Genomic DNA, 12,780 nt, shown 5'->3' on the forward strand with positions numbered 1-12,780 from the left:
TAGTTCCGTAACTGGGCGTCTAAATCAGTAATAATCACTAAAAATCCGTTAATACTTGGCACCACTGGATATGAGACTTTGGAGCGGATGTCTGCTCTGAAGATGAAGTCACTCTGGTCAGTAATTGGTTAGCAAAACAAAGCGCGTGTGTATAAAGTCAAATGCTAGAAGTTTGTTTCAGAGCTAGTTTCACTGGCTTTGGTTGGCCAATCGGAGTTAGACCATTGTGGCTTTCCTCCTCTTTTTTTAAAGGTAGAAATCAAAGAAATACTACTTATTGTAGCCGCGACTTCCAGAAAATAGTTTTTCGTTTCGTGGTCCATAGACCCGAAAACCATCGTCACCTCAAGTGTGTGTATGTGTGTGTATGTATGTATGTGTATATATATGTATGTGTATATATATGTATGTGTATATGTATGTATGTATATGTATATGTATATATATATATCACAATTTTGTAGACACGATAACTGTAATATATTTTTACAAATCACTTCCAAACTGATACGTAAAATCTAGTGATGGAAAATATCGGTCGAGTTCGTTAATGGGTAAAAGGGCGGTAATAGGGAAGGTTTTTGAAAAACCGAAAACTCCCATAATATGGAAAATCTCACGTCCGTTTGAACGTATTATAACTCGTAGGAGAAATACCAAAATATTTCGTTGGTATAAGTTTTTGATACGACCAACCATAACTGCAAGGGGTTGAAAAAAAAACGGATTGGAGGACAAAACATATCATAACTTCCTTCGCAGGCACAACATAGAATTCGTTCGGATGTTAATCTTATAATTTTATCTAAAACTTTTGTCTGAAAATTATTGTGATCAGACGAACCATTGTTGCAAGGAGTAGGAAAAAATGAGGGGTAGAATTTAAAATTTTTTTTAACTCTCTTAGTAAGTACACTATCAAATCCATTCAAATTGTTTATAAATATTATAATTTTTACCTATAACTTTTGTATAAAACAGTTTTTTGATAATACAAACCATTACTGTAAAAGTAGAAAGACAAATTATCGTTAAATTTATTGTAAAACGCATAAACTTTATCTAAAACCTTTGGATGAAACAACTTTTGATTTAACGAACAGGGGTTGAAATTTAAAAAATAACTAAAACTTTCTTAGTATCAAATGTGTCGGTTTTTATTAATAACCATTTTAATGATACATTAAACATTTGTCCAAAAAAAAATTTATACGACCTCGTATTTGTGCAAGGGATGAAAAATAGTGTTGGAAGATCAAAAATAATTTGCATAACTACCTTAATAAGCATAATATGAAATAGGTACGTTAAGACAATCAAAGCTGGATGCATTAAGTTAAAAACATTCAAATAATTTCTCTGCATGATATACGAGAAAATGTTAAATCGATCTTTTTTGAATACTGGCGAACATATAGGATATTATGTAGGCTACATTAAGTTCTTGAAATGTTCCAGGAGTTTATAGAAGTTTCCAAAATAATTCCAGAAGAAATGTATTTCGAAATCTACCTATGCCTGTAGGCTATGCCGAAAGGGATTTTTTTACATGTAATGTCCATGTTTTACTTAACTTATAACAGTAATATTTCACTCCCAGCTTTGTGCATAGAAAAGTTAAAAAAAATTAAAAAAAAAGATATGACGTGAACTGTCGATATAAATTAAAGATAAAAACTTTTTTTTGTAGAAGCTATACTCTAGCTAATAAGTATTTATTATTTTCACGATTACAAAATTGCACAACCCATTTTCATTATAAAAAAATTATAAAATCATTCATCAAATGTTTGCATTTTTCAAATTTCCCATGATTGTGCAGGGATTTGTTGTTTATACATAGTAATTTATAATTGATCATAATTTCCATTTAATTATATATTTTGGAAGGAACCTGTTTATATCAATTTCACGTAGTAAGTTGCAATAAGTTATTTACGGTGTGTCATTTCCCCTAAAGCAACCTTGTACAGAGTTTTTATCAAAGAGTTCAGAATAACAATGTGCAGCCGATTACAATTTCGCCACGAGTAACGTTCAGACATGGCTTCGAGTGTAAAGTATAAAAATTCTGTACATGATACGCAATTACACCGGAATTCAATTAAAAAAAACCTGTTCAAGGTTTAGCTTCCGTATCGGCTCGCCGAAAGCGAGGCAGCCTATCAATCCACACAGCCGGTTGCAACACGTGATGGGGAAACTATTTCTGGATTGAAGGGCCAATAAACTAAGCTCGCACGTGTCAAAACACAGGAACTTCCTAAGAGAACCGAACTATTGATGTGTAACATCTCAGCTCTCGGGGTGCAGCATTTGCTAGGAGTAATTACGTGAATGGAACAGAAGTCGCATGGAACGAAAATATGTAACCACCGTGCTGCCATCTGTGGCGGATGGCGCGAACCAAAGTTCACAAATCCAAAAGGAAACTTTATAGAACTTTTAAGATGAGCAATATTTTCCTGATATTCCTTTTATAAAATCTGGTCCAAAGCCGGCAGGGGCGTAACCGGGGGGGGGGGGGGGGTTAGGGGTTTACCCCCCCCCCCCCCCTTAGCACCAAATCTTTAATTAATTTCTTATTCATCACTCAAACAAATATCATATCAAAATTAATAAAAATTTTAACATTACAATATTTACATTTAAGTAAAGAAAACTGCTAAACAATAGCACTATTTTACACCTTAAAATCCAAATATTCTCGGGGGAGGACCCCCGGACCTCCCGCTTTAATGGGGGGGGGGGGGGGGGCATGCTTCGTAACAACCCCCATACACAAATCCTGGCTACGCCACTGAAAGCCGGGGTTTAGTATTTATAAAAGTGTCTTTCGCTTTTATCGGAGCCGCTTCGATCTGCAAAAAATTGTCTACGTAGCTGCTCCGGAAGAGAATTCTAGCGGCGGGTGGGGAAACTACCAGCTCCCACACACTAGGCTTGATTCTGAAATACATAACAAAAAAAAAAAAAAAAAAAACACGAGTAGGCGACATAAAGACTCCCGCCTACTCGTTCCAAATGCGCTAACCTCGCACTGTCATGACCCACGCTCACGACTACCCGCCTTCCGACAATATCCGCATTCTCAAATTACAAAAACACGGGCAGGCGACATCAAGACTCTCGCCAATTTGTCGTAGCCTCCGAGCATTGCGGACTACTAGGCGGTACCACTACTGTTGAATGCTGTGAAATAGCGTTATGCCCATTAAACACAGTTCCTGCGATTTGACTAGTTCATTCTGTGGCCAGTAATTGTAGCCTCGTGCACAGGAGCTTGGAAATTAACGAACTGCTGTCATGAGCGACGAGCTGCGGTGGAATATCCGCCTGTGGCTTGTTATTATTTGAGAATACCACAATCGGCCCATAAGCAGGAAAACCCATCATCGCTACCGCCGAACCTAAGTCGTAAACATGGCGGACCCACGTGTTGCAGCATATACATACATACATACATACATACATACATACATACATATATATACATATATATACATACACACACACATACATACACACACGAATTCGTAAACATTGTGGAGCGCACCAATCGTATCGGTGTGCCAAATGAAATTTTTTAATAGCAATACTATTCTCGAATACAAATGGTAAACTTAAAAAGTAACAGAAAGGAGTAATCCCAAATTTAAAAATACGTTTGATTACCAACAATTTATTTACAATTTAAGTTGTGCTTTGATAGCGCATTGGCAAAGTGTGTGCCTCCAAATCAGAGGAGGTTATTTTTGAATTGGTTTAAATTCCATCACCAGAAAAAGACAACCTTCTATATATATGGATATTAAATTATAAAAATTTTACTTTAGCAAAAATGATTTTTTTCCTGTATTTAATTGCCGTTATAACTTTTAAAACATTTCCAAGTCTGATGGTTCCGTTATTTCATACTACGTGGCCTTTGTTACTTATAGTAAAAATAAATTCTATAAGCACAACAATCTTGAACAAAAAAGTTAACTATGATTGAACACTTATTGTTTGTAAGTAAATAATTTCCCATTTAATTTTTATGAATAAACGAATTATTTATAGACTGAACCCCTGTTTAATGGTAGAACGATCTGGTTTTATTTCACTATGAATTTAAGAATGATGGGCATTACTCTTACGTTAAAATGTTTGATTCTTCGTCTCAGTTGATAAGATAATTTTTTTACAATTATTCAAACTAGTTTAATAATGGATCAAATTTTAAATAAAAATCGGTAGCATTTTAAACTCGTAAACTTAAATAAGCAAATTATTGCTGTGAATTATCTCGATGAAGTGACTAAATGCATGTGATGTTATAGTTATATCATAAAATATCTACATTAAATCAGACCCCATTTCCATTATATTCTTATTTGCTTAATACTATCCGAATTTTCACAATAGCATAGCAGGAAAATTCAATTTTTATTACGTTAAAAATTGCACAGAATATTTTTATACTAGCTGCCCGACCCGGCTTCGCACGGCTATACTAATGGAGAAAAATTAAGCCACATCTCCCATTTACAGTAATGGTAAATAAAAAAAAATTCAGTGAAAATTTATTACAATGATGTATAATGTACCGGAGAGAAAATGAATAGCACCGATGGTTTCCCGACTCGTGCACGCAACATACAACTGGTGTACCCGTACTTCGCTACGGCAGTCTACAGGCAGATCACTCTTGCGCCGCTCTTTATACATGCCCCTCCTTGTGGGTACGCCACTGCCGCGCGATGACCGTTGCCATGGAGACCCAGAAGGCATGAACAATTCAAAATCCTGTTCTCATGCAAACAAAGTATCCACTGTTGCCTGGTTTTAACCACCCATGGGATCTAATGTTTGGAAAATGTCATCCTGCGTAACATAAGGAACATTACTGTGAAGTTTGAAGTCTGTAAAATATATGTACTTGAAAAAAAGGGCAATAAAATCAAATTAAACACAGAGAGAGGAAAAAAAAACAATAGTTTAGGTTTGCGATTTAAAGTGATAAAAAGTATTTAAATACTAATTGAACTCTTATGAGGGTACTGATTGCTTCGTTGTTAATATCACACGGGTGTTTTTTACTTGTATGGGAAAATTAAGAATAAGGCATCTAGTGTGTGGCAACAATGTTAATAGGCAATAGGAAATAAACTTCTAGCGCCTGCGGCATTGTCAACACACACTTTGTACGTGTACTGCATGTTGTATCTAACCCCCTCCAACGCATTTGATTCTAAATTGGACTTTTAGTAAGGATCCCTAATGTTATTGATAATATAATATAGCCTATAGCCTTCCTCGATAAATGTACTATCCAACACTGAAAGAATTGTTCAAATCGGACCGGTGGTTCCTGAGATTAGCGCGTTCAAACAAACAAACAAACTCTTCAGCTTTATAATATTAGTATAGATATAGGTAGCCATCAACTGAGAACGAAGTTTTCTGAAAATAAGCTCCCAAGGGTGATGATTTAGCCCAGGGAACGCCGGGTAATTCAGCTAGTTGGCGTTAAATTCGTCGTAACAAAAAAAAAATCCTTTGCTAACCAGATATGAACCGGGTATTTGGGTCGTTCTCATTTTAACTTAAAATATTAACATGGCAAATGTTTTACACAACGACTTAACTTCTTACATCCATGAATACAACCAAGGAAACTAATAGAATTATATTTCATCCACCGCAACGCACCCATTAAAAACAATGTTGCTGTCTGATTACAAGACTAACATAAATTATTTCGTAATGCCATCTACTTTCTGTGTCAAATATTTTTCACGCGAGTGTAGAATCACTCTCCCCACACCAAGACGGTCCGAATTCATTTGCACTTGAGAAACGTTTCAGACTTTAACATAAACCACCCGAATATCGAGATGTTACTCCAAACGAACTATTTGAGTAAATCACGAGGTAGTCGAGTTAGTAGCTCATCCTAAAAATGTCAACGGTCTTGGAAAAACAGTATTTTCTTTCCCCACCTGACGTGAGGGCTAAGAATTTAATTCCAATCGTATACCAGTGATGAAGAATGTGCATTCAGCTTTTTTTTCTTCTATTATTTAAAATTTTACTTTCCTTTTCATTTACTCTATGACAATAAATCATAAATTAAACAGGAAATTTAGCACTCACAAAAGCACGCTTGTGTATGAGTGCATCTAGTCAGTAATGTACGTACGTTATTTTAAATATTTTAAACATTAAAAAAATTGTAACAATTTACAATAAATAAATACATAAAAAATTGCATAAAAATCTAACATGGATTTTAATAAAATTGAAACTTAAAAATAGCAATTAATTTAAATACAAGATGTTTCAGAAAAAAATCTATACACAAAAAAATCAAAAAATAATATTCAAAAGAAAAAAGTACATGTACATAAGTTACAAAAGTATATAAAAACCTTAATTTTAGATATCTTCATCAGTTAGATTAGCAAGGCAAAGATTGACATATTCTGAGCATCTGTAGTGTCGTGGTATTATCTGCTCCACAGCTGGCCAACAATGGAGGAAGAAGTGCAGGGGGGGGAGGGTGGAGGGGGGAGGGGGGAGGGGGGAGGGGGGAGGGGGGGGAGGGGGGAGGGGGGAGGGGGAGGAGGTGGAGGAGGCGGCCTAATTAAATAGGTGTTCTACGAAAACAGCTTTGGAGACGCAACGGCGGAACAGGAAGTTCGCGAGCTGGAAATCGATAGTTGGCTACAGTCCCAACGCGGAAAAGGTGCCGGCGACCTCACAGCGTTATCGAATTGCACGGCCTTCCGCCGGCCGCCTACTGCTTCCTGCCGGTCCTCGTCCCAACACTAGGAGTTGGTGGCCCGCCACATCGCTTGCCCACAGGCAGTCAAGGATAGGCCCACCCAGAGAGTGGGAGAGGGAGAGGGAGAGAGAGTGGGGAATAGTTAGAAAGGGAGTGTAAAAAAATGTGAGTGAGTGTTTTCAATACTCTCCAGAGATGTGTAACATTAATGTGTTATCATGTTGCAAATACACATAGTACGACACTCGTACACGAAAAGTTAACGTAAATTCTTTAAAATAACGCCACGCATGGTAAATATACGCAAATTGTTTTCAAGAGCATTTCTGGACGCGCATCACACATAGTTTCCGAATTCGCACGTCGACTGTTGAATCATTCTATTTGCAGACCGAAATTTTAAACTAGATAATAAAACTGCTACCATAAAATGAAAAAAAAAAAAAAAAAAACACTTGAAAAAATACTAAACCCCAACTTTGGACCTGATTTTCGACATGGAATTTTTTTATACTGCCCATCTTGTTGAAATTCACTAAACATTTGATAGTATAAAGTTTCATTTTGGCTTCGTGAACTTGGTCGTCGCATTCAGGAAATTACTCCCACTTAATGCCGTGTACGGAGAGCTAAGACGTTACACATCAATAACATTAAATGAAACTAACCTACTTCAATGGTCAGATGCGGACGGATAAATTATTATGTTTTCGCTATCCTTACAGTATTTTTTTTTGTAATAGGGGAATTATAGGAGGGATAGATCACCCCTATAGGACGGCCACCGAGTGCAGTCAAGAGGCTAGTGAACCTTGGATCGATCCAGCCCGTCGGTCCACAGCCCGTCTGCTGGAGCGAAGACTGGGGTGGCTGAGAGGTGCGGTGGGTTCACCACCCTCTCTTCAGAATCCCCAACGCTCACACGAAGCCTCAACCCGGAAAAATAATACAACGAACAGCACCTAATGCTTACTTGAAGGAAACTTTTGCCTAAAGGTTCCTTGAAAAAGTACATATTAGAGGGGATATCATGTCAAAACTTTTTGTTTCCTTTCCGAACAGTTAAGCTGGACTCACAATGATCCGGTTCACCCGTCCGTCCGTAAATAACGTGACTATCAATCAGATGGCCCGGAAAATGTCATCCACACGATCGTCGAAACCTTACCAAACTCTTACCTTTTGACGGACGGACGGACGGACGAAATTACCTCCAAATCGTTAGCAAGATACTTATTGCCGGCAACCTGTACTACCTTAACGGTTTTTAAGTATGTTAATTTGTTTACCTGCTTCCACTAAATGATATTAACTTACGTTTAAAAGTATTTTAACAAATAAATATTTAAATATCAGAGAAAATTTTTTAAAACTATTTATTAAGTGCTTAACTCTTATGGTAGTCAATCTAATATACTGTTACTAGTGGAGAAAACGGATTCGTAAGGATAGCCCAATTAATTTTATACAGTTTTATTTACTATTAATATTTACATTACTAATTAAATCACCACACAATGTCCGTTCACAAATCACTAAGTATCTGTCCAGTCCACAGTCCACAGTTCGCACTCCTCACTGCAGCTAGGCTCAACAGTGGTTCGCCCCTTACCTCGCACCTGTCCACACACACAGTCACGCGCCACTCAGTCACACTCGCTCGGTCCCGTCGCTCCTCGCCTGCGCCACTCGCCGAACTCGCACTTCACTCAACTCGCCTGCTGGAACCCCCGCGGAGGCCGGCGTCACCGCTTTTATACCCGGTGGCCGTCTTTCTGGAAAAGACTGGAGTGGTTGTGACGTGTCGCGTCATTCCGGGCCGACCCAACTCTCGAAGTAACCAGAATAACGACGCATTATTCAGGCCACTACATGTGGTGGCCTCTGAAAGCCCGCGGAATTCTCAGGCCACTAAGGGATAGGTGACAGCGCCGAGGAGCGACGACGCGTCGCAAGAGGGGGGAATTGGGGGGGGGGGGAAGGTAAGTCGCCGGGCTCGCACTACGGCCCTGGCTCCAGCGCGCTTTGTAATAATACCTATAAAAGATCAATTCTATACCACTATTTAAGCCTTCTAGTCTGTTAGCAGCTTCAGAATGTAAAAGTATTCGAAGGACGTGCGGATCATTGTGAATCGCTCGGCCTGTTGACGTATGGACGGATGGTGGACGGATGGTGGATGGATGGTGGACGGGTGGTGGACGGATGGTGGACGGATGGTGGACGGGTGGTGGACGGATGGTGGACGGATGGTGGACGGATGATGGACGGGTGGTGGACGGGTGGTGGACGGGTGGTGGACGGATGGTGGACGGGTGATGGACGGGTGGTGGACGGGTGGTGGACGGGTGGTGGACGGGTGGTGGACGGGTGGTGGACGGGTGGTGGACGGGTGGTGGACGGATGGTGGACGGGTGGTGGACGGATGGTGGACGGGTGGTGGACGGATGGTGGACGGATGGTGGACGAATGGTGGACGGGTGGTGGACGGATGGTGGACGGGTGGTGGACGGGTGGTGGACGGGTGGTGGACGGGTGGTGGACGGGTGGTGGACGGGTGGTGGACGGGTGGTGGATTGGTGGTGGATTGGTGGTGGACGGACGGGTGGTGGACGGACGGGTGGTGGACGGTCGGGTGGTGGACGGACGGGTGGTGGACGGACAGGTGGTGGACGGACAGGTGGTGGACGGACGGGTGATAGACGGACGAGACGGATCATTAAAAGTCCACTTTTACTTGGATCCTTACAGAATCGCCAATGTATCCTTTCGTGAAAGTACGAGTCACTCGCGTCTTTACATGGATTCTTGTCTTTGGGAGGTTTGTGGTTCTATATTTTTAGTAAAATTGTTAACTTCAGTCTGTTGGTTAGCCAGTCAACTGCTGTCTACACTCTTTAATACTTACAGAATACTGTCATGTGATTAACTTCAACATGTACAAATTTAAAACTGCCTAAAAAACAAAGAGTGAAAAATTTTAAGACGCAACCCATGATTGCCGGAAAAGTAATTCTCAATTGGTACACCAGGTGGAGTACGCGTAGAAAGAATTTAGATATAAATTTCACGCCTAGTTTCTCACTTACTTCAAACTAAAGGATCCCTTCGGTTAAGGTTGCATCGTTAGGAGTACAGGAAAGATCGCATCGTACATGAACGACGAGAATATAAAAACAATAGAATTTGAACGACTTAACATAATTCGATGGGGTTGATTTTGTCGGCTAGATATTTTCATTACGAAGATCTAATGTACAGAAATAGTCAATGCAGTGTACAGTGATAAAAATGCAACAGGTTTATCATAAAATAAGGGCTTGAAACATAAAAATAAACAAACATGAAAAAAAAATGGGTTGTAAAATTATTCAAATAAAATAAGAAAAACCTTTATGATAACCAAATTTTAGAACGAAGTATATTTCAATGGTTTTCTTTTAAAATTTCATTAAGATTTGGTTACTATAGAATATTTTTCCTGTGTAATTTTTATAATTTTACAGCCAAATGATTTGCATATTTGTTTATTTTTTGATTACAAGCCCTTATTTTATGAAAAACATTTTGGAATTTTTTTTAACTATACACTGTATTGACTATTTCTGAAAATTCAGTTCTCCATAATGATAATATCTAGCCGACCAAACCAGCCCCATTGAATTCTGTGAAATCGTTCAGATTCTACTATTGTTTTTATACTCTCGTCATCCATGCACGATGTTACCTTTCCTTTCCTCTTAAGGGTACATCCTTAATATTCGTTAACACTATCGGAAGGATTATTAAGTGTAAAATTAATAATGTCCCTAAATAATTTTTTTTAATATCTCACTACAGTTAAAAATCATAAGCTTGCATGTATGCTGTGTATACAAAATGAATGGGGTTTTGTCAAGGCAGTCAAAGATGCAAGCACATTTTTACCACAGTGTCCCGTAGTTCTGTCCTGCTCAACCAAAAAAAAAGTTTCTAATTTTTACGAAACAAAATGTATTTATAAGAAGCGATATCTCTTTATGTTAGGCACTTCGAGCGGGGATAGAAATGGCAGCCCACACTACTAAAGGCAAGACAAAGATGGACACCAACCAGTGCGCATCCTGTGAAAAGACACGCGAAACAAAGATGGGGATAACCCCCAGAAAACTTAGCTAATTTTGAGCCCGGGAAGTATGTGGAGACCAAGATCGAAATCAAAACAAATTGGTGGACTCATTCCCGAATCTTCCGTAAACCCGTACATGCAATGAATGTCGACTTTCACTCGATTCGTGTACGCATCCATCTACCTCTTCGGAGATCCAAAGCACAATTGACGACGTTAACTGTGAACTGCTCGTCCATATTGTTTGTTGGAAAGCGTCCTCTAGCGATTCACCAGTTGTTGAGTGACTTGTGATTTTCCTGTTGAGGTTTGTCACACTATGTACCTATTTCTTCCACTGCGGCTAAAACTTCCGCGGCGATTTTTTATTTTTTATATGTTCTTACGCTAGGCTTTCATAGAGTATACAAAGCACAATTCTCAAGAATGCAAAAAGTAAATTTATAAAAATCAAACATGTAAACAAGTGATCTAGAAGAAATTACCTAATATAAACTGGCAACCGGCGCTCCAGTTCAAACGCATAGTGACACCGCCCTAACCGTGAATTTTGAAACAACCCGTGTATCTGCCACCGAGCTCTTGTCACAGGATGGCCGTGGTTGGAAGTGATGTGGTCAGAGGAGACGGAGCGAGCCGAGGCGACGTAAGGGATACGGGACGGGCGGTCCTCGGGTTTCTGCACCCGCCTCCCCGCAGGATGACCGCAACAATGCGAGGTTTCTCCTACCGGACAGCGAAGCCACGGCGGTCCGAGAGGTCAGACCGCTCGTCCTGCCGTCCTGCTGAGCCGGGCTTGAATCCTCCCAGCGTCAAACAAGGGAGCTTATACAGTAATACACGGAGAATGTTCATACACTTATTTTCCAGTAAATCCGACATCAGTCTGTTTGTGCCTGATAAGGTCCGTTTTAGAATGGCACGGAAACGGAGACGGATTTCACACAAAAAAGTTTCTTCAATAACACGGAGATGTACCCGTGCGGATTAGCTATTCCGTTTACGTTGCTCAGTGAAGCTGAGTACTTGGTTGCGGTGGTAGCCATGTTTGTTTATGTTCTAAATACGTTAAAAATCGTTTCAAGTACAAGAACAGTGTTTGTTACTTTGAGGTTTAATTCTATCAGATACGTTAAGTTCTACCCGTGCTATGATCTCATTATGAAAGTAATATTCCACAGCCTTGTGCTGCATCGTGGGAGCAGCGGCAGGGACGGCTGCGGTACTCACAGTTGAGGCCCAGGTCGTGGTAGGTGAGGATGGCGGGGCGGTTGCGGTTGCCCTGCACAGCCACCAGCACGCTGCCGCGCGCCGTCTCCACGCGCTCCTCCAGGGCGCTGCTGTCGCCGCGGGCGAGCGTGCGCGCCTGCGGGAACTGCAGCTGGATGTTCTTCAGCTCGATGTCGTCCATGCTGTCGGAGGGCATCGTGCTGCGAGCAGCAGGACCACCCAACCCTTTCACTGTAGGCCCCCGACTGAGGCGTCGCGATGTCTCCTCCTAACTTATTTATAACCTAGCAACTAAATAATACTATTCTGTACTTTTTTTTAAGTTAATGCAACGAATACATTCTTACTGAAGTAGTAGCTATAAGCATTGATAATAAATATACTTATAGACGGCGATTTCTGTAAGTATTATTTGTATTCAACTAAATGCCTGGCATGTGTTGCAATGCCTGATGCCTCATACAATTTTTTTGGTACTTTGTTTGAAGAAGGTACACATACAAAGCATTTAATTTTATATATATACATATACATATATATCTCTATGCATATATATCCCTCTCACTATCTCTCTCCTCTACACACCTATATCTCTCTATATATGTATCGCTATATATACATATCTATATAAATCTTTCTATCATTCAAGCAGTGATACATGAAAAATAAACCC

General features: G+C 39.9%; 1 protein-coding gene across 4 annotated transcripts in view; it reads right to left on the reverse strand.

Annotated features, from left to right (window-relative positions):
• LOC134546237 (protein NDRG3) overlaps window positions 1-12,780 on the reverse strand; it is a 161,400-nt gene that overhangs the window by 42,286 nt on the left and 106,334 nt on the right. For all 4 annotated transcript variants that reach the window (XR_010079115.1, XM_063388917.1, XM_063388919.1 and 1 more), the window contains one exon: window positions 12,108-12,307. Coding sequence is in view for 3 of the 4 variants with exons in the window: in XM_063388917.1 (XP_063244987.1) it covers window positions 12,108-12,307 (200 nt within the window). In the remaining variant the exon portion in view is untranslated. The remainder of the gene's footprint in view (window positions 1-12,107; window positions 12,308-12,780) is intronic.

The sequence above is a fragment of the Bacillus rossius genome, chromosome 1, assembly GCF_032445375.1.
Source record: "Bacillus rossius redtenbacheri isolate Brsri chromosome 1, Brsri_v3, whole genome shotgun sequence".
In the NCBI taxonomy this organism is placed as follows: domain Eukaryota; kingdom Metazoa; phylum Arthropoda; class Insecta; order Phasmatodea; family Bacillidae; genus Bacillus; species Bacillus rossius.